The sequence below is a fragment of the Trachurus trachurus genome, assembly GCF_905171665.1.
Source record: "Trachurus trachurus genome assembly, chromosome: 18".
Lineage (NCBI taxonomy): Eukaryota > Metazoa > Chordata > Actinopteri > Carangiformes > Carangidae > Trachurus > Trachurus trachurus.
Genome location: NC_139909.1, coordinates 123,371 through 145,747, shown reverse-complemented (window position 1 = coordinate 145,747; position 22,377 = coordinate 123,371). Strand labels below are relative to the sequence as shown.

The following is a 22,377-nucleotide window of genomic DNA, read 5'->3' as shown; positions in this document are numbered from 1 at the left end:
TGCTGCTGCTGCTGCTGCTGCTGCACATTGTTCTGCGGCTCCGCTACACACACACACACACAGACACACACACCGACCGGACAACCGACACACACACACACACACACACACAGACAGACACACACACACCGACAGACAGACGCTGCGTCTTTGTGTCGGTGCCTGATAGATTCGCCGGTTCAGACGTGACGGGGACAAAGAGACAGAGAGAAGAGGAGGAGAGGAGAGGAGGAGAGAGAAAGAGAAAGAGAAATAGAGAGACAGAGAGAGGAGGAGAAAGAGGAGGAGGAGAGAAGGAGACAGAAAGAGAAACAGAAAGAAGAGAAGAGAAGAGGAGGAGGAAGAAGAGGAGGAGGAGGAGTGACGCGATGTCCGAAGCCTCGCGCCGCTGGACCGGTGGCCGCGCGCTCAGGTGAGTGACAGACGGAACAAAGAGGCTGCGCTGGCTGCCGCCGTTGTCATGGCAACCACACATATCCCAGTCTGAGGTCATGGTGATGAGGAGGAGGAGGAGGAGGAGGAGGAGGAAGGCTCGGTGTGACGTCACTGTTGTTGTTGTTGTTGTTGTATAATGATCATTCAGTAATCACACTGATGTAGTAGTAGTAGTAGGTACACACAGTACTCAGTGACAGTTCTTCTGTCAGCCGCGGGGGGGGGGGGGGGGGGGGGCGTGGCCTCGCCGTGACGTCACAGAGGGCGTGGCCTCGGCGTGACGTCACAACCGCTGGCTGCTCTTTACAGTTAAAATCTCTCCAGCTTCTTCCTGAACCAGCGGGTCAACAGGAAACACACACACACACACAGGAAACACAGAGGTGTGTGTGTGTGTGTGTGTGTGTGTGTGTGTGTGTGTGTGTGTGTGTGTGTGTGTGTGTGTCCTACTTTCTTTGTTTGGCGACTTCAGTGGAAACAAACTGAGGAGATTTGAACATTAAAACAAAAGCAACGTGTGGCCTCAGCAGCTCACACACTGGCCCTGATAAAGGTGCAGCTACACCAAATTCACCGCAAGCATCGGCATTTATCAATCTGAGCGTGAGCGTACGGTCACGCCAGCTCTCACCAGGTGGACGCACATTTGTTTCAAATATATTTATTAGGAAACTGATCACATAAAGAAATGAACAGTCGACAGTCACGTTTCCATGTTTTTTACAGAAATAATAAGTAGCCTAATCCCTAACAAAAAAACGACTGACAAAACTGAATAACAAGTAACATCAACAAGGCAGATAAAACAAAACAGACAGGACAAAACAAAAGGGCAGTACCGTGAGTACTATTTAGCTTCCTTAGCCCCTAAGATGTTCCCAGAATTATTCAACTAAGATCTGGGTCTAATTGAATCCCCAAAAATCAACGAAAAGAAATCAAACATTTCATGCCAATAATTTAGAAGTTTGGGGCAGAGAGCGAAACTATGAGGTAGGGGGTTCCCTCCATGGACTCACATTTCTCACACAAGGGAGAGACTTCAGGAGATATTCTATGCAGCTTTGTTTAGGAGTAATGAAGTCTGTGCAATGTTTTAAATTGAATCAAACAGTGTCGGGCGTTTATAGAACATTCATGGATGTGCTCCAAGTGGACGCACATTTGGAACCAGCGTAGAACATGCAGGAAGGCTACCTGTCCAGGTGCAGCTCATCTCCACGGCCAAATGTGTTTTTTCCCGTCAGCGGGACATCGGGCCGGTGTTTCACATCCCTCCATCAGTCGAACCATGCCAGTGGTGCTGATGGTCATAAAGTGATGTATGTTTTGAGATATCATGTATTCTAATTTAGTACTTGAACGCACATAACCTGATGTGTGTGAACATGAAGCCAGATAGTGTGACTCTAGCCTGATAACCAAGGACATAATGTAACTGCTGAGTTCTCTTAGTTTGTCAGTTAGGTCTGTTACATTAGATACACACCTGAACAACAACACACACACATGTTGCTTATCACATTCTGAGAACATGCTGAGAACATCCAACCTCTATACGGGGCAGGCCCAGCCCAAGAAGATAAATATGACCCATTTCCTGATGTACTTTATCTGTGACCTGAGTAAACGTTAGCCTACTACTTTTGTACGAAAGACTTCTCTGGTTTGTTCTTGGGCTTCCAATACAAAGAATCTAAGAATAAAGAAAGAATAATATGCCTCTATGATTTCTCCTCAGTCACTTGTGTTTAGTAAACTGCAGGAGCATTTCATGAGGTCGCTGGGTTTCCTGACGTGGTCGGTGACACGTGCGTCTGCAGCCTCCATCCACCGGGATGACGCTTATCAATCACTAAAACTATCAATCACTAAAACTATCAATAACTAAAACTATCAATCACTAAAACTATCAATCTATCAATCACTAAAACTATCAATAACTAAAACTATCAATCACTAAAACTATCAATCTATCAATCACAAAAACTATCAATCTATCAATCACAAAAACTATCAATCTATCAATCACTAAAACTATCAATCTATCAATCACTAAAACTATCAATCTATCTATCACTAAAACTATCAATCACAGAAACTATCAGTCTATCAATGTCCAGATATTTAATGTTGCCGCCCTCTCCCTGTTCAAGGCGGTAATGTCAGTAAAGTCTCTTCTTGGCCGTCGCCCGTGTCTCCATGTGGTAAAAGGGGCAGGGCGACGCCTCTAAAGCAGGAATATATCGGGGCGTGACATTTAAATGACGCTCGTTTTCAGCCGCCGGATTTATCACCACCACGCCGGTTCTACGCCGAAATCAGCAGCGTAGGACACACTTTTAGTAAATCACACGAGACACTTGGTGCTCGCTGATATTTACACCAGAATCTACACCAGCGCAAGTTTGATAAATGAGGTCTTCTGTCTCTGTCTCTACCTGTCTGTCTGTCTCTCACCTGTCTGTCTCTACCTGTCTCACCTGTCCAGATAGCCCGGTGCAGGCGTGAGCCTGCTTGACGATAGGGCGTTACCATGGCACCCAGGCCGTCGTCCGGGGAACTATGGGGGCTCCATCTGATGCCGCCCCGCATCCTGGTGGACTGCTGCCTCCCCAACGGTGAGAGTCTCCTGGTTTCAACCGGTCTGGTCCGGTCCGGTCCAGTCCGGTCGAGTCTAGTCCGGTCCAGTCTGGTCCGGTCCGGTCCGGCCTGATCCAGTCCGGTCCGGTCCAGTCTGGTCCAGTCTGGTCTAGTCCGGTCCGGTCCGGTCTGATCCAGTCTGGTCCAGTCTAGTCCGGTCCGGTCCGGTCCGGTCCGGTCTGATCCAGTCCGGTCTGATCCAGTCCGGTCCGGTCTAGTCCAGTCCAGTCCGGTCCAGTCCGGTCCAGTCCCTGATCAGTCCCTGATGTGTCCTTGTGTGTCTAGGGATGATGGTCAGTCTGGAGTGCCTCAGAGAAACTCCTCTCATCAACATCAAGCAGCAGCTGTTCACTGAGGCCAGGAAGTATCCGCTGTACCACCTGCTGCAGGTGAGTCCGTCTGACCTTTGACCCCCCCCCCCCCATGATAGACTGTGATGTAATCTCTGCTCTCTGATTGGCCAGGAGGAGTCGTGCTACATCTTTGTGGGCGTGACCCAGGAGGCGGAGAGGGAGGAGTTTTATGACGAGACCAGGCGACTGTGCGACCTCCGACTGTTCCACCCGATCCTGAAGGTCATCGAGCCGCTGGGCAACCGGGAGGAGAAGATCCTCAACCGAGAGATCGGTAGGTACCGTGACAGGAGTGACGTTATATCCATAGAGTGGAGTGACGGTATATCCGTAGAGTGGAGTGACGGTAGAGTAGAGTGACGGTATGTCCGTAGAGTGGTAGTGACGGTATATCCATAGAGTAGAGTGACGGTATGTCCGTAGAGTAGAGTGACGGTATGTCCGTAGAGTAGAGTGACGGTATGTCCGTAGAGTGGAGTGACGGTAGAGTAGAGTGACGGTATATCCATAGAGTGGGGTGACGGTATATCCGTAGAGTGGCGTGACGGTATATCCATAGAGTGGAGTGACGGTATATCCGTAGAGTGGAGTGACGGTAGAGTAGAGTGACGGTATGTCCGTAGAGTGGTAGTGACGGTATATCCATAGAGTAGAGTGACGGTATGTCCGTAGAGTAGAGTGACGGTATGTCCGTAGAGTAGAGTGACGGTATGTCCGTAGAGTGGAGTGACGGTAGAGTAGAGTGACGGTATATCCATAGAGTGGGGTGACGGTATATCCGTAGAGTGGCGTGACGGTATATCCATAGAGTAGAGTGACGGTATGTCCGTAGAGTAGAGTGACGGTATGTCCGTAGAGTGGAGTGACGGTAGAGTAGAGTGACGGTATATCCATAGAGTGGGGTGACGGTATATCCGTAGAGTGGCGTGACGGGAGTGACGGTATATCCGTAGAGTGGAGTGACGGTAGAGTAGAGTGACGGTATGTCCGTAGAGTAGAGTGACGGTATGTCCGTAGAGTGGAGTGACGGTAGAGTAGAGTGACGGTATGTCCGTAGAGTGGAGTGACGGTATATCCGTAGAGTGGAGTGACGGGAGTGACTACATCTAATACGCTACATCTGTTGTCCCTCCTCCTTCAGGGTTTGCCATTGGGATGCCGGTGTGTGAGTTTGAGATGATGAAGGATCCAGAGATCCAGGACTTCCGCCGGGCCATTCTGAGCGTCTGCAGAGAGGCCATGGAGGAGAGGGAGGGGGGCGGCGCCCACAGCCAGGCGCTGTACGTTTACCCCCCCAACGTGGAGTCCTGCCCCCAGCTGCCCCAGCACATCTACAGCAAACTGGACAAAGGTAAACACACAGGGTCAACTGCCCCAACACATCTACAACAAACTGGACAAAGGTAACCCAGGTAACACAGGGTCACCTGCCAGGTGATGACCTCACGTAGCTTGACCAGATGTCCCTCAAGAAGCCTCCTGTCAGGCATCATTGTAAATAAGAATGGATTCCGCCTGGTTAAAGCAGCAGTGAGCGATCCGGTGGTTGTGGCTAACTTCCTGTCAGCAGATGGAGTTAGCAGCCCCCGCCCTCGTCATGGATCTATTGGTCCTCGTCCCTACGTCACCACATTCAGGCGCATCCCTTGGCTGCACACACAGAGAGGACTGCCCCTTTATGCCGTTCTCTCTCCTCATTGGATAAAGGTTGTAGGATACAAGGAAAGTTTTCTCCTGGGCTCAGAGCAGAGCAGAGTGACTGACAGACCCGTGTTTCAGACCAAACACTCTATAGAAGTGATTGCTGTCGGAAGATACAACTATTTAAGACTTATATTAACACAAACATTCACCTGACTTCTGCTTTAACCAAAGGTTAAATAAAAAAATAAAAAATAGATAGATCCACCTTGATAGTAGATAACACTTTGTCTCTACCTGTCTGTCTCTCTACCTGTCTGTCCCTACCTGTCTGTCTATCTCTCTACCTACCTGTCTGTCTCTCTACCTACCTGTCTGTCTGCAGGGAGGCTGATTGTGACCATCTGGGTGATTGTGTCTCCGTCCAACTCCAAACAGAAGTACACGCTGAAGGTAAATAATCCTGAAAGGTGAAGTGTTGCTGTGGTCCATGGTGAGACAGACAGGTGCCTCACACTGAGGCGATGACATCACTGTCCTGTCCTATCTGAGGTGATGACATCACTGTCCTGTCCTCTACAGGTGACCCACGACAGTCTACCTGAGCAGCTGATAGCTGAGTCCATCAGGAAGAAGAGTCGGTCGATGCACCTGTCGCCTCAGCAGCTCCGCCTCTGTGTTCAGGAGTACCAGGGCCAGTACATCCTCAAGGTACAACTACCTGTCTGTCTGCCTGTCTGTCTGTCTGTCTGTCTGTCTGTCTGTCTGTCTGTCTGTCTGTCTGTCTGTCTGTCTGTCTGTCTGCCTGTCTCACCTGTCTGTGTCCAGAGAGACAGACAGGTGATGATGATGATGATGATGATGTCCACCTGTCTGTCTCCTCAGGTGTGTGGCTGTGATGAATACCTGCTGGAAAAGTATCCTCTCAGTCAGTACAAGGTAATGGCCTCCACCTGTCTCACCCTCACCTTCTGCCTCCACCTGTCTCACCCTCACCTTCTGCCTCCACCTGTCTCACCCTCACCTTCTGTCTCCACCTGTCTGTCTCACCCTCTCCACCTGTCTGTCTCACCTGTCTCACCCTCACCTTCTGTCTCCACCTGTCTCACCCTCTCCACCTGTCTGTCTCACCCTCTCCACCTGTCCGGTCCTGTATCACAGTGGGTCGCCTCCCTCACCTGATGCTCGTCTCTAAGGACAGCCTCTACTCTCAGCTTCCTGTCTCACCCTCTCCACCTGTCTGTCTCACCTGTCTCACCCTCTCCACCTGTCTGTCTCCACCTGTCTTACCCTCTCCACCTGTCTGTCTGCAGTACATCCGGTCCTGTATCACAGTGGGTCGCCTCCCTCACCTGATGCTCGTCTCTAAGGACAGCCTCTACTCTCAGCTTCCTGTCTCACCCTCTCCACCTGTCTGTCTCACCTGTCTCACCCTCTCCACCTGTCTGTCTGCAGTACATCCGGTCCTGTATCACGGTGGGTCGCCTCCCTCACCTGATGCTCGTCTCTAAGGACAGCCTCTACTCTCAGCTTCCCGCCTCGGGCTTCGTCACTCCGTCGTACAGGTACGGCCGACAGCCAATCGCTTTCCCACGCGGGCGTCGCAGCCAATCAGGAGCTTGCGCAGCAGGTGCATGACGTGTGTGTTGTGTGTGTGTTGTGTGTGTTTCAGCCGTCGGACGCCTCAGCCCTCCCCGTGTCCCGGTGGCGGCGACGGTTCTCCTCCTCGCTCCCTCTGGGCCTTCAACACGCTGCTGCGCGTCCGGCTGCTCTGCGCCACCTACGTCAACGTCAACATCAGAGACATCGACAAGGTGTGTGTCTGTGTGTGTGTGTGTGTGTGTGTGTGTGTGTGTGTGTGTGTGTGTGTGTGTGTGTTCTACATGTGTTGTTAAACGTGTGTGTTTTCAGATCTATGTGAGGACAGGAATCTATCACGGTGGAGAACCGCTGTGTGACAACGTCAACACACAGAGAGTCCCCTGTTCGAACCCCAGGTACACACACACACACACACACACACACACACACACACACTGACACAGACACACACAGACACACACAGACACACTCACTCTGTCTGTCTGTCTGTCTGTCTCACCAAGGCAAGGCAATTTTATTTGTATAGCCCGTTTTTACCACCAGTTTGTCTCAAAGGGCTTCACAGACCAGCTTAATGGAGGACTGGATGGCAGACTGGTTCATAGGAAGAGAGGACAGACCAGCTTAATGGGAGGACTGGATGGCAGACTGGTTCATAGGAAGAGAGGACAGACCAGCTTAATGGGAGGACTGGATGGCAGACTGGTTCATAGGAAGAGAGAGCAGGCCAGCTTAATGGGAGGACTGGATGGCAGACTGGTTCATAGGAAGAGAGGACAGACCAGCTTAATGGGAGGACTGGATGGCAGACTGGTTCATAGGAAGAGAGGACAGACCAGCTTAATGGGAGGACTGGATGGCAGACTGGTTCATAGGAAGAGAGGACAGAGCAGCTTAATGGGAGGACTGGATGGCAGACTGGTTCATAGGAAGAGAGGACAGACCAGCTTAATGGGAGGACTGGATGGCAGACTGGTTCATAGGAAGAGAGGACAGAGCAGCTTAATGGGAGGACTGGATGGCAGACTGGTTCATAGGAAGAGAGGACAGACCAGCTTAATGGGAGGACTGGATGGCAGACTGGTTCATAGGAAGAGAGGACAGAGCAGCTTAATGGGAGGACTGGATGGCAGACTGGTTCATGGGAAGAGAGGACAGACCAGCTTAATGGGAGGACTGGATGGCAGACTGGTTCATGGGAAGAGAGGACAGACCAGCTTAATGGGAGGACTGGATGGCAGACTGGTTCATAGGAAGAGAGGACAGACCAGCTTAATGGGAGGACTGGATGGCAGACTGGTTCATAGGAAGAGAGGACAGACCAGCTTAATGGGAGGACTGGATGGCAGACTGGTTCATAGGAAGAGAGGACACACCAGCTTAATGGGAGGACTGGATGGCAGACTGGTTCATAGGAAGAGAGGACAGACCAGCTTAATGGGAGGACTGGATGGCAGACTGGTTCATGGGAAGAGAGGACAGACCAGCTTAATGGGAGGACTGGATGGCAGACTGGTTCATAGGAAGAGAGGACAGACCAGCTTAATGGGAGGACTGGATGGCAGACTGGTTCATAGGAAGAGAGGACAGACCAGCTTAATGGGAGGACTGGATGGCAGACTGGTTCATAGGATGAGAGGACAGACCAGCTTAATGGGAGGACTGGATGGCAGACTGGTTCATGGGAAGAGAGGACAGACCAGCTTAATGGGAGGACTGGATGGCAGACTGGTTCATGGGAAGAGAGGACAGACCAGCTTAATGGAGGACTGGATGGCAGACTGGTTCATGGGAAGAGAGGATAGAGCAGCTTAATGGAGGACTGGATGGCAGACTGGTTTAGCAGCAGAGGAAAGGGAGGGGTCCACCTGTCTGTCTGTGTCAAGACCTGTCTATCTGTCTCACCTGTCTGTCTGTCAGGAGCACTGTCCTCTGGCCTGGGGCAACGTCAACCTGTTTGACTACAAGGACATCCTGGTCTCGGGTAAAGTGGCTCTGAGTCTCTGGCCGGTTCCTCACGGTCTGGAGGATCTGCTCAACCCCATCGGAGTCGCAGGTTCGAATCCCAACAAGGTACGCCACGCCTCCACCTACCTGTCTGTCCCTCCACCTACCTGTCTGTCTGTCCCTCCACCTACCAAAGTCCAAGTCTTGTGCAGGAGAGGCCGAGTTCTCCTGCCTGCCTGTCTCACCACCTGTCTGCCTGTCTCACCACCTGTCTGCCTGTCTCACCACCTGCCTGCCTGTCTCACCACCTGCCTGCCTGTCTCACCACCTGTCTGTCTGTCTCACCACCTGTCTGTCTGCCTGTCTCACCACCAGGAGACCCCGTGCGTGGAGCTGGAGTTCTCGTGGTTCAACCAGATGGTCGTGTTTCCAGACGAGCAGCAGATAGAAGAACACGCCAACTGGACCATCAGCAGAGAGCTGGGATACAGCTACTGCCATGGACTGGTACTATTTACTTATTTACTTATTTACTTAGTGATTTATTTATTTATTTATTTATTTATTTATTTATTCATTTAACAGTTACTACACATCAAACCACACAATACTTGTATAACCAACACACTGGAAGTTTATCTACATTCACATACTAGTTCATTTAAAATTAATGGATTCTGTGAGAGACTTATTATGTTATATAGATATTATATGTTATTATGGATTTCTTCTCTAACCTGAACCCTCACTGTAACAACAATAAACCCAGGACTGTATGTGTCAAGTTCAGTGTTGGTAATTAGTTACATACATAGAGGATCATATCAATACAACACAGCCTCGTTAACTGCTGCTACATCAGCAGACTAACGATTCACTCAACGGGCTGTCGTGCTGTCGCTAGGTAAAGATGAGTGTGTAGTGTGTGTAGTGTAGTGTAGTGTAGTGTGTAGTGTAGTGTGTGTAGTGTAGTGTAGTGTAGTGTGCAGTGTGTGTCTGTGCGGTGACGGACGTGTCTCGGTCTCAGAGCAGCCGCCTGGCCTGTGACAGCAGCGTCTCGGCGGCCGATGGAGAGCAGCTGCGGTGTCTCTGCTCCAGAGATCCTCTGTACGAGCTGTCGGAGCAGGAGAAGGACTTCCTCTGGAGGCACCGGTGAGTCTCTCTGTCTCTACCTGTCTGTCTCTCTGCTCTACCTGTCTGTCTCTCTGCTCTACCTGTCTGTCTGCTCTACCGGTCTGTCTGTCTCTCTCTCTGCTCTACCTGTCTGTCTGTCTCTACCTGTCTGTCTCTCTGCTCTACCTGTCTGTCTGCTCTACCGGCCTGTCTGTCTCTCTCTCTGCAGACATTACTGTGTAAAGATCCCAGAGTCTCTTCCTAAGCTGCTTCTGTCTGTCAAGTGGAACTCCAGAGACGAGGTGTCCCAGGTAACGTCTTCCTCCTCCTCCTCCTCACAGTCACGATGGATTCAGTTTAAACTAGTTAAACTCATTGTTCTCCTCCTCCTCCTCCTCCTCCTCCTCCTCCTCCTCCTCCTCCTCCTCCTCCTCCTCCTGCTCCTCCTCCAGATGTACTGCCTGCTGAAGGAGTGGCCTCTGATGGAGTCGGAGTCGGCCTTGGAGCTGTTGGACTGTAACTTTCCCGACCCGATGGTCAGAGAGTTTGCGCTTCGCTGCCTCGTGCAAAGTCTGACGGACGACAAGCTGTCGCAGTATCTGCTGCAGCTGGTGCAGGTAGAGGACACCTCCTTCTGCACCTCCTCCTCTCTCCTCTCTCCTCCTTCTGCACCTCCTCCTGCTACAGGAGTCTCTCTCCTCTCTCCTCCTTCTGCTCCTCCTCCTCTCTCCTCTCTCCTCCTTCTGCACCTCCTCCTGCTACAGGAGTCTCTCTCCTCCTCCTCCAGTAGGAGGAGTCCCTCACTACTATACTCTGTGTGTCCAGGTGCTGAAGTACGAGATGTACCTCGACAACCCTCTGGCTCGGTTCCTCATCAAGAAAGCTCTGACCAATCAGAGGATCGGACACTTCTTCTTCTGGCATCTAAAGTGAGTAGAGCGGCGTGGCCTCTGGTTTGGAGGAACGTTGAACGTTGGTGTTGAGCATTGACGTTGAGCATTGACGTTGAGCGTTGAGTGTTGAGTGTTGAGTGTTGAGCGTTGAGCATTGACGTTGAACGTTGGTGTTGAGCTTTGAGCGGACTGAAGAGAGAGCAGACCGGTTGAACAGCAGGGGAAAGGGCGGGGGGGGGGGTTATTGGCGTTGACCTTTGACCTGCGTTGTCTCCGTCCCGTCCCTCAGGTCAGAGATGCACAACAAGACGGTGTCGCGGCGCTTCGGGCTGCTGCTGGAAGCTTTCTGCAGAGCCTGTGGCATGTACCTGAAGCACCTGAACAGACAGGTGAGCTCCGCCCCTCTGACCTGGTTCTGGGCTCTGATTGGTCACTGAGGCGTCTTCTTAAACTGTGTGTGTGTGTGTGTGTGTGTGTGTGTGTGTGTGTGTGTGTGTGCGCGCGTGTGCGCGTGTGTGTGTGTGTGTGCAGGTGGAGGCCATGGATAAACTGGTGAACCTGACTGACACGCTGAAACAAGAGAAGAAGGACGAGACACAGAAAGTATGAAAACACTGTCTCTGTTGCTGTGCTGTGATTGGCTGGTGGTGACCTGTTGCTGTGCTGTGATTGGCTGGTGGTGACCTGTTGCTGTGCTGTGATTGGCTGGTGGTGACCTGTTGCTGTGCTGTGATTGGCTGTCAGACTCAGATGAAGTTCCTGGTTGAACACATGTCCCGTCCAGACTACATGGAGGCTCTGCAGGGATTCGTTTCTCCTCTGAACCCGGTTCACCAGCTGGGAAACCTCAGGCAAGTCACGACCGACGGAGCTACTGACTGTCTGTCTCTCCACCTGTCTGTCTACCCATCTACCTGTCTGTCCACCTGTCTACCTGTCTCACCACCTACCTGTCTCACTTCTCCACCTGTCTGCAGGCTGGAGGAGTGCCGTATCATGTCCTCGGCGAAGCGCCCCCTGTGGTTGAACTGGGAGAACCCCGACATCATGTCCGAGCTGCTCTTCACCAACAACGAGATCATCTTCAAGAACGGAGACGGTAGGTGGCTCGGCGCCGATGACATCACCGGTCCTCCGGGGCAGCAGCAGGGCATTGTGGGTAACGTGGCAGCAGGGCATTGTGGGTAACGTGACTGTGTGTGTGTTGCAGACCTGCGCCAGGACATGCTGACTCTGCAGATCATCAAGATCATGGAAAACATCTGGCAGAACCAGGGGCTGGACCTGCGGTGAGGACTGATGACATTTAAAAAAACAAATTTATTTAACCTTTATTTAACCAGGCGAGCAAATTAAGAACAAAATTCTTATTTTCAAGTGCAGCCTGAAGGGGAAGGGGGAGGGGAGTGCTAAAAGTGAAAACAAGGTTATATAAATTACACAGAAAAATTCAATATCCAATCCAATCCAATTTATTTATAGAGCACATTTAAAAACAACCAAGTTGACCAAAGTGCTTTACACAGAAAACAGTGAACAAAATCAATATAATACAATACAATGCAATACAATGAAACAGTTAATCAGTAGGGCATGACAGAGGCTTATTAGCAAGTGCAGGAGTCCACTGATTTGTAGCAGATGTTGTTTGAAGACAGAGAGAGAGGTGAAGACAGAAAGTTTAAGGGTGTTTTGTAGGGAGTTCCAGTCGAAGGCTGCAGCGAACCGGAAGGCACTGCGTCCGAAGACATCACCAGGATGGTAGCGGTGACATCATGAGGCCGCGGCTAACGGACCGTGTGTGTGTGTGTGTGTGTCTGTGTGTGCGTTATGTCAAAATGTCATAAGTAAAGAATGTTATGTCAAAATGTAAAAAAAAAAAAAAAAAAAAAGCAAAAGAAAAGATTATGATAAAGATTTTTATTCTGTGGGTAATGGGGGCGGGACTAGATCAGCTTTTGCTTCTCCCGCTTTCCCTTTCAGCCATGTGTATTGTATTATTTAAACACACTGTGTGTGTGTGTCTGCAGCATGCTGCCCTACGGCTGCCTCTCCATCGGGGACTGCGTGGGGCTGATCGAGGTGGTGAAGAACAGCTTCACCATCATGCAGATCCAGTGTAAAGGCGGCCTGAAGGGGGCGCTGCAGTTCAACTCCAACACGCTGCACCACTGGATCAAAGACAAGAACCGGGGCGAGGCGTCAGTACCTGTCTGTCTCTCCACCTGTCTGTCTGACTGACCACCATCTGTCTGTCCATCTGTCTGATCACCTGTAAGTCTGACCATCAGCTACCACCTGTCTCACCTGTCTGTCTGTCCACCTGTCTGTCTGTCTGTCTGTCTGTCTGTCTGTCTGTCTGCCTGCCTGCCTGTCTGTCTGTCTGTCTGTCTGTCTGTCTGTCTGTCTGTCTGTCTGTCTGTCTCACCAAGGCAAGGCAATTTTATTTGTATAGTAGAGAGAGCAGACCAGCTTAATGGGAGGACTGGATGGCAGACTGGTTCATGGGAAGAGAGGACAGACCAACTTAATGGGAGGACTGGATGGCAGACTGGTTCATAGGAAGAGAGGACAGACCAGCTTAATGGGAGGACTGGATGGCAGACTGGTTCATAGGAAGAGAGGACAGACCAGCTTAATGGGAGGACTGGATGGCAGACTGGTTCATAGGAAGAGAGGGCAGACCAGCTTAATGGGAGGACTGGATGGCAGACTGGTTCATAGGAAGAGAGGACAGACCAGCTTAATGGGAGGACTGGATGGCAGACTGGTTCATAGGAAGAGAGGGCAGACCAGCTTAATGGGAGGACTGGATGGCAGACTGGTTCATGGGAAGAGAAGGCAGACCAGCTTAATGGGAGGACTGGATGGCAGACTGGTTCATGGGAAGAGAGGACAGACCAGCTTAATGGGAGGACTGGATGGCAGACTGGTTCATGGGAAGAGAGGACAGACCAGCTTAATGGGAGGACTGGATGGCAGACTGGTTCATGGGAAGAGAGGACAGACCAGCTTAATGGGAGGACTGGATGGCAGACTGGTTCATAGGAAGAGAGGGCAGACCAGCTTAATGGGAGGACTGGATGGCAGACTGGTTCATAGGAAGAGAGGACAGACCAGCTTAATGGGAGGACTGGATGGCAGACTGGTTCATAGGAAGAGAGGGCAGACCAGCTTAATGGGAGGACTGGATGGCAGACTGGTTCATAGGAAGAGAGGGCAGACCAGCTTAATGGGAGGACTGGATGGCAGACTGGTTCATAGGAAGAGAGGGCAGACCAGCTTAATGGGAGGACTGGATGGCAGACTGGTTCATAGGAAGAGAGAGGACAGACCAGCTTAATGGGAGGACTGGATGGCAGACTGGTTCATAGGAAGAGAGGGCAGACCAGCTTAATGGGAGGACTGGATGGCAGACTGGTTCATAGGAAGAGAGGGCAGACCAGCTTAATGGGAGGACTGGATGGCAGACTGGTTCATAGGAAGAGAGAGCAGACCAGCTTAATGGGAGGACTGGATGGCAGACTGGTTCATGGGAAGAGAGGACAGACCAGCTTAATGGGAGGACTGGATGGCAGACTGGTTCATGGGAAGAGAGGGCAGACCAGCTTAATGGGAGGACTGGATGGCAGACCGGTTCATAGGAAGAGAGAGCAGACCAGCTTAATGGGAGGACTGGATGGCAGACTGGTTCATAGGAAGAGAGGACAGACCAGCTTAATGGGAGGACTGGATGGCAGACTGGTTCATAGGAAGAGAGAGGACAGACCACCTTAATGGGAGGACTGGATGGCAGACTGGTTCATAGGAAGAGAGGGCAGACCAGCTTAATGGGAGGACTGGATGGCAGACTGGTTCATAGGAAGAGAGGGCAGACCAGCTTAATGGGAGGACTGGATGGCAGACTGGTTCATAGGAAGAGAGAGCAGACCAGCTTAATGGGAGGACTGGATGGCAGACTGGTTCATGGGAAGAGAGGGCAGACCAGCTTAATGGGAGGACTGGATGGCAGACTGGTTCATAGGAAGAGAGAGCAGACCAGCTTAATGGGAGGACTGGATGGCAGACTGGTTCATAGGAAGAGAGGGCAGACCAGCTTAATGGGAGGACTGGATGGCAGACTGGTTCATAGGAAGAGAGAGGACAGACCAGCTTAATGGGAGGACTGGATGGCAGACTGGTTCATAGGAAGAGAGGACAGACCAGCTTAATGGGAGGACTGGATGGCAGACTGGTTCATGGGAAGAGAGGGCAGACCAGCTTAATGGGAGGACTGGATGGCAGACCGGTTCATAGGAAGAGAGAGCAGACCAGCTTAATGGGAGGACTGGATGGCAGACCGGTTCATAGGAAGAGAGAGGACAGACCACCTTAATGGGAGGACTGGATGGCAGACTGGTTCATAGGAAGAGAGGGCAGACCAGCTTAATGGGAGGACTGGATGGCAGACTGGTTCATAGGAAGAGAGGGCAGACCAGCTTAATGGGAGGACTGGATGGCAGACTGGTTCATAGGAAGAGAGAGCAGACCAGCTTAATGGGAGGACTGGATGGCAGACTGGTTCATGGGAAGAGAGGGCAGACCAGCTTAATGGGAGGACTGGATGGCAGACTGGTTCATAGGAAGAGAGAGCAGACCAGCTTAATGGGAGGACTGGATGGCAGACTGGTTCATAGGAAGAGAGGGCAGACCAGCTTAATGGGAGGACTGGATGGCAGACTGGTTCATAGGAAGAGAGAGGACAGACCAGCTTAATGGGAGGACTGGATGGCAGACTGGTTCATAGGAAGAGAGGGCAGACCAGCTTAATGGGAGGACTGGATGGCAGACTGGTTCATAGGAAGAGAGGGCAGACCAGCTTAATGGGAGGACTGGATGGCAGACTGGTTCATAGGAAGAGAGAGCAGACCAGCTTAATGGGAGGACTGGATGGCAGACTGGTTCATGGGAAGAGAGGACAGACCAGCTTAATGGGAGGACTGGATGGCAGACTGGTTCATGGGAAGAGAGGGCAGACCAGCTTAATGGGAGGACTGGATGGCAGACCGGTTCATAGGAAGAGAGAGCAGACCAGCTTAATGGGAGGACTGGATGGCAGACTGGTTCATAGGAAGAGAGAGGACAGACCAGCTTAATGGGAGGACTGGATGGCAGAGTGTAACCAGATGTGTCCCCAGCAGTCTAAGCCTATAGCAGCGTAGCTATAAATGGTTCAGAGCTACCTGAACCAGCCCTAACTAAAAGCCCTGTCATAAAGGAAGGTCTTAAGCCTAGACTTAAATGTAGTTAGAGTGTCTGCCTCTTTGACCCATGGAGAGAGCTGGTTCCACAGTAAAGGAGCCCGGTAACTGAAGGCTCTACCTCCCAGTCTGTTTTTAGAGATACTGGGAGTCACCACCTGTCTGTCTGTTTGTCTGTCTGTCTCACCGCCTGTCTGTCTCACCACCTGTCTGTCTCACCGCCTGTCTGTCCACCTGTCTGTCTCACTGCCTGTCTGTCCACCTGTCTGTCTCACTGCCTGTCTGTCCACCTGTCTGTCTCACCACCTGTCTGTCTGTCTCACCACCTGTCTGTCTGTCTCACCACCTCTCTGTCTGTCTCACCACCTCTCTGTCTGTCTCACCACCTGTCTGTCCGTCCAACTCTCCTTCTGTCTCACCACCTGTCTCTCCACCTGTCTGTCTGTCTCACCACCTCTCTGTCTGTCTCACCACCTGTCTGTCTCTCAGGTACGACCGAGCCATCGACCTGTTCACCAGGTCTTGTGCCGGTTACTGCGTAGCCACGTTCATCCTGGGAATCGGAGACCGACACAACTCCAACATCATGGTGAAGGAGAACGGACAGGTGAGTGACAGGCCACGCCTCCTCCTGACTCCTCCTCCTCCTCCTCCTCCTCCTCCTGACTCCTCCTGACTCCTCCTACTAACTCCTCCCCCTCTCCTCCTCCTCCTCCAGCTGTTCCACATCGACTTCGGCCACTTCCTGGACCACAAGAAGAAGAAGTTCGGCTACAAGCGGGAGCGCGTTCCCTTCGTCCTGACTCAGGACTTCCTCATCGTCATCAGTAAAGGAGTTCAGGAGTCGACCAAGACCAAGGAGTTTGAGAGGTCTGACCTGTCTGTCTCTACCTGTCTGTCTGTCCACCTGTCTGTCTGTAGAGCTCTGTAAAAGAGAGTAAGGACAGCATTGGTCCAATGGCAGCGCCTCCTGGTGGAGGAATATGGGTTTTGTAAAAGCGCCCAAGAACTGACATCTCTGCATTGTTGGTGAATGAGCAGTGTGGTGTTTTCAATAATTTAAGGACATTTATAGATCACCCACGTTAATAGCATCATTGAGGATCCTTTACAGATAAACCTTAAAGGGATATTCCGGCGTAAGTTTAACCCATGGTCCAACGCACCGTAACACCGAGTTAGACCCCCCCCTCGAGAGATGAAGTCTGCTAACCGCTAGCTTCTCCAGTTGTAGCAACTTTAGCAATGACCGCACCATAACAAACAGCGCAGTATACGGATCCACTATCCACCGGTCAAAAAGCCACTTACAGCCACAAATAATGCTCAGAACAGCACCAAACGTCATCAACAGTACAAACAGGGTCCCATCCCATAATACGAGGCATCAAACATCTGTTAGCTTAGCCTGGTTTCTATTGAAAAGAGACGAAAACAACTCACCCACTCTCCTCCAGTTATACGCTATGCAACAACTTTCCGTGTCCAGCATAGAGTCCAGGCACTGACAACACACGTCCGAGGCCGACTGGCAGCACAAACATCTGGTTTCAGCACAAACATCTGGTTTCAGCCCAAACATCTGGTTTCAGCACAGACATCTGGTTTCAGCACAGACATCTGGTTTCAGCACAAACATCTGGTTTCAGCATAAACATCTGGTTTCAGCACAGACATCTGGTTTCAGCACAAACATCTGGTTTCAGCACAAACATCTGGTTTCAGAACAATCATCTGGTTTCAGCACAGACATCTGGTTTCAGCACAATCATCTGGTTTCAGCACAGACATCTGGTTTCAGCACAAACTTCTGGTTTCAGCACAAACATCTGGTTTCAGCACAAACATCTGGTTTCAGAACAATCATCTGGTTTCAGCACAAACATCTGGTTTCAGCACAAACATCTGGTTTCAGCACAAACATCTGGTTTCAGCACAAACATCTGGTTTCAGTACAAACATCTGGTTTCAGCACAAACATCTGGTTTCAGCACAAACATCTGGTTTCAGTGGCCACCGACAGGCAGTGACCACCACACTGACCACTTGATTCCCCCATATCCTATCTGTGATGTCTGTTTGTTGTAGCCATGGTTACAGGTAGTCAGCTGTTGTAGCCATGGTTACAGGTAGTCAGCTGTTGTAGCCATGGTTACAGGTAGTCAGCTGTTGTAGCCATGGTTACAGGTAGTCAGCTGGCGTGGAGGCGATTACCGAGTGAAGTAGAGTCCTGCAGCTCAAGGATGAATGTGTGTGTATTACTCCATATAATGCAGCCAAAGTTCCTATGTATCTTCATCAGTTTATAAAAGTTATTATCGAGTGTTCACAGGGAAATGAACGGAGAGAATCACGTAAACAAGCACGAGATTAGACGCAGCGTCACACGCGCGACCGACGCCGTTCGTTGCCGGAAGAGACTGTCTGTAATTTAGTGAAGGAAACAATCACAGACACGGCTGAGTTTATGGAATTTGAGAACAACAACGACTGGTTTCATTTCGATGGGCGCTGCTATCAGTTTGAGACCGAGTTTACTGAAGACGAGCTGAAGGAAATGGAGGAGAAAAGTGACAGAGGGAGAGAGCCGGTGGAGTCTAAATGCTGGACCTGGTGGAATCAAGTGGTCAGTGTGGTGGTCACTGCCTGTCGGTGGCCACTGAAACCAGATGTTTGTGCTGAAACCAGATGTTTGTGCTGAAACCAGATGTTTGTGCTGAAACCAGATGTTTGTACTGTTGGTGGCTGCTGAAACCAGATGTTTGTACTGTCGGTAGCTGCTGAAACCAGATGTTTGTACTGTCGGTAGCTGCTGAAACCAGATGTTTGTGCTGAAACCAGATGTTTCTGCTGAAACCAGATGTTAGTACTGAAACCAGATGTTTGTGCTGAAACCAGATGTTTGTGCTGCCAGTCGGCCTCGGACGTGTGTTGTCAGTGCCTGGACTCTATGCTGGACACAGAAAGTTGCTGCATAGCGTATAACTGGAGCAGAGTGGGTGAGTTGTTTTCGTCTCTTTTCAATAGAAACCAGGCTAAGCTAACAGATGTTTGGTGCCTCGTATTATGGGATGGGACCCTGTTTGTACTGTTGATGACGTTTGGTGCTGTTCTGAGCATTATTTGTGGCTAAAAGTGGCTTTTTGATCGGTTGCGTGTGGATCCGTATACTGCGCTGTTTGTTACGGTGCGGTCATTGCTAAAGTTGCTACAACTAGAGAAGCTAGCGGTTAGCAGACTTCATCTCTCGAGGGGGGGTCTAACTCAGTGTTACGGTGCGTAACCATGGGTTAAACTTACGCCAGAATATCCCTTTAACACATAGGCGAGTAAAAAAAACAGTTGTCTACATTAATGTTTCAATCTACATTTTATAATAAACAAATTATAAGTATAATTTGATATGACCAAGACACCTAAAAACAAAAACACGGCCGTTTTCATCAATTTAGCAGCAAGTGGGCAACACACATACATTGGAGTGAATGGGTTTTCTGGGCGCTTTTGCAATACCCATATCCTGCCACTAGGGGGGAAAAACCCTTAAACCCTTAAACCCTTAAACCCTTAAACCCTTACCACGGGAGTCAATGGTGGTGTCGCTACTCTCTTTTACAGTGCTCTAGGTGTCTGATGCTGGTCCTGCCCCCCCCCTGCCTGTCTCACTGTCTACGTGTCTGTCTGTCTGTCTGTCTGTCTGTCTGTCTGTCTGTCTCTCTATCTGTCTCACTGTCTGTCCACCTGTCTGTCTCTCTACCTGTCTCAGGTTTCAGGAGATGTGCTACAAGGCCTACCTGGCCATCCGGCAGCACGCCAGCCTGTTCATCAACCTCTTCTCTCTGCTGCTGGGCTGTGGGATGCCGGAGCTGCAGAGCTTCGACGACATCGCCTACCTGAGGAAGACGCTGGCGCTGGGTAGGTAACCAGGGGCAACAACTACACCTGGGGGGGCAATAACTACACCTGTAACCAGTAACAATAACTACACCTGGGGCAGAGTCCTGCACCGGTCCAATCTTGGACCCGCTGCCCGTGAGATCGCCGTCATCACCGCCGGTAACGGGGGTGTAGCCCTACTCTTTAGCAAAAAAAAATGATAGGAAAAAAAAAGCCATAGCTACTCTTTTGCGGCTATTTCCGGAACGGAGAATGATAGCGACGTAATTCTTTTTTTAATGAAAGCAGGACACTTCAGCCTTTACATCCCATCGGTGTGTTTGTAGCTTTTACCCAGAAGCTGAGCAGTCGAGCCATGACCGGCTAAACTCCAATGGGAAAGCTGTGAGCGGTCACACGAGCGGTCACATGATTGTTTACTTACATCAAGATGCTGCTCTGTTGTTGCCATGAGTGATAAAACATGATTTGCTACGCTGGTTCGTGCAGCTGCGTGTGAGTTTTTCTCTGTAGACCGACACACATTCACACGCGTTCGTTTGAGTTCCACCCGTGAATTTACACCAGACAGCTTATTACCCGTTGAACCCGATGCAGGACTCAAAACTGCTTTGCTTGTGCACACAGAAATAGTAATGTTTCTTCACTCATTTCAGATCTGTCTAAACGGCGATAGTGGCGTGAAACATTTAGAAACTTAGAAACTTTATTTTTAAACTCGACCGGAAACAGCTGTGACGTTGCAGGGTGTTCCGATTGGTGTTATATCGGTTAAGTGAAGTTTCCTACGGCAGATTCCCTGTGCAGGGAGTAGGGAGTAGAGGGTAGGGAGCTCTGTCCAAGTAAACTGTGGATCGGAACGCAGCCTGTGTCTCACTCTGTCTCTCTCTCCACCTGTCTGTCTCTCTGTCTCTACCTGTCTGTCTGTCTCTCAGAGAAGAGCCAGCAGGAGGCCTTGGAGTATTTCACGAAGCAGATGAACGACGCTCATCACGGCGGCTGGAGCACCAAGATGGACTGGATCTTCCACACCATCCGCCACATGCCCAACGAGCACTGACACACACACACACACACACACACACACACACACACACACACACACACACACACACACACACACACACACACACACACACACACACACACACCATCACACACACACACACACACATATCAACATCAACTCACCATACGTTAACAGACAGGCGTCTATATGTTAACAGGCTTTTATTTAATTTCAAACTAATCAGCTCAAAGATGAGAAGTAATATAATCATAATATAATTTTCATTGGGCCGAACAACTCGAGTCCAGAAACATTTAAAGGTGCAATATGTAAGAATGTGGCCAAAAACGGTTACTGCAGTCAAATTCAAAACACAGCGATTTGGTTTTTCCTCCCAGCCGTAGCAGCAGCTCAGTGGAAGCAGACCGTGACTGGGAGAGAGCGCTAGGTGGCGCAACATGTTAGATTAGATTAGATTAGAAAACTTTATTGATACCCAAGGGGAAACTGCTTTGCCACGCAATAAACACGTACATTCAAAACATAAACATGATTTGCAGTCTGCAAAAGAAGATTTTTAATGCAAATACTCTGGCTGTACTATTGTTGTTGGTGAGTTCATCATGTTATATGAACATTATTCCTGAGTCTCTGTGACATATTAGGAGGATTTTACAGCCAGTTGCTTTAGATTTCTTACATACTGTACCTTTAATAACTCTGGTCGGGTCTTTTCTTTCTCTGTTTGTTGCCGCGGTCTGGAGGAGAGTTACTGCACCTGAGTCTGACTGGACCAGTGGATCGGACCGGACCGGGTCTGAGAACTGGAGCAGGATGAAACACTTTGAGACGTTTCGTTCCTTCACTACAACTTGTAGAAAGTTGAGACTTTAACCCTAACCTAACCTGCAGACACACACGACTCAGTGCAGCCTTTCTTTTCCTTTCCTTTCTTCTCTTTTCTTTTCTTTTCTTTTCTTTGATAACAGACAGTAGCCGAGGCTCCATGGCGGTCACACACACACACACACACACACACACACACACACACATCCCGCTCCGGCCTTTATACACATCTGTACAGACTCACATCTACGTATATACGACACAACTGTACATACACATCTATACACGTTTATGTGTAACATACCTTTATACTATCACACATTTATGTAACACACACTCTCACACACACACACTCTCACACACACAGACACACTAACACACACACACTAACACACACACACACATGCAACACTCGTGTGTGTTTTTACTGCACTACTCTATGATGATGATGATGATGATGATGATGGAGATGATGAAGGTGTCTGTCGTAGTATTCGCCATCCCAGCGGTGGTTGTCATAGCAACACGTATCTCAGGGTTGTAGGCTGGTAGAAAAGGCCAAAGGCATTCTGGGAAAAGATGAAGATGAAGATGAAGATGATGATGTCATAAATGTCTTCCAGCTGGTGCTTCGTTAGCCCGTTAGCCCGTTAGCTCTGTTAGCCCGTTAGCTCTGTTAGCTGCTCTACACACCGACGGGGCTGTCGAAAGAGAAAAACTTTATTGCTACTTTGCTGACATTTGAATCAAACTTTATT

General features: G+C 50.1%; 1 protein-coding gene across 1 annotated transcript; it reads left to right on the top strand.

Moving 5' to 3' along the window:
* Positions 1–336: 336 nt before the first annotated feature.
* LOC311002146 (phosphatidylinositol 4,5-bisphosphate 3-kinase catalytic subunit alpha isoform-like) lies at positions 337–20,824 on the top strand (the record flags this gene model as incomplete). The annotated part of the gene is given in 28 exon segments (XM_083993390.1): positions 337–412; positions 2,927–3,056; positions 3,364–3,467; positions 3,543–3,705; positions 4,573–4,782; positions 5,458–5,525; positions 5,655–5,783; positions 5,958–6,011; positions 6,528–6,637; positions 6,745–6,886; positions 6,984–7,091; positions 7,093–7,194; positions 8,595–8,747; positions 8,997–9,128; positions 9,649–9,773; positions 9,964–10,045; positions 10,187–10,351; positions 10,560–10,663; positions 10,917–11,016; positions 11,159–11,230; positions 11,372–11,478; positions 11,605–11,726; positions 11,838–11,916; positions 12,658–12,828; positions 16,357–16,474; positions 16,586–16,737; positions 19,634–19,782; positions 20,700–20,824. Coding segments are annotated over 27 exon segments (3,231 nt in total). The 5' UTR covers positions 337–412; positions 2,927–2,971.
* Between the last annotated feature and the right edge of the window lie 1,553 nt (positions 20,825–22,377).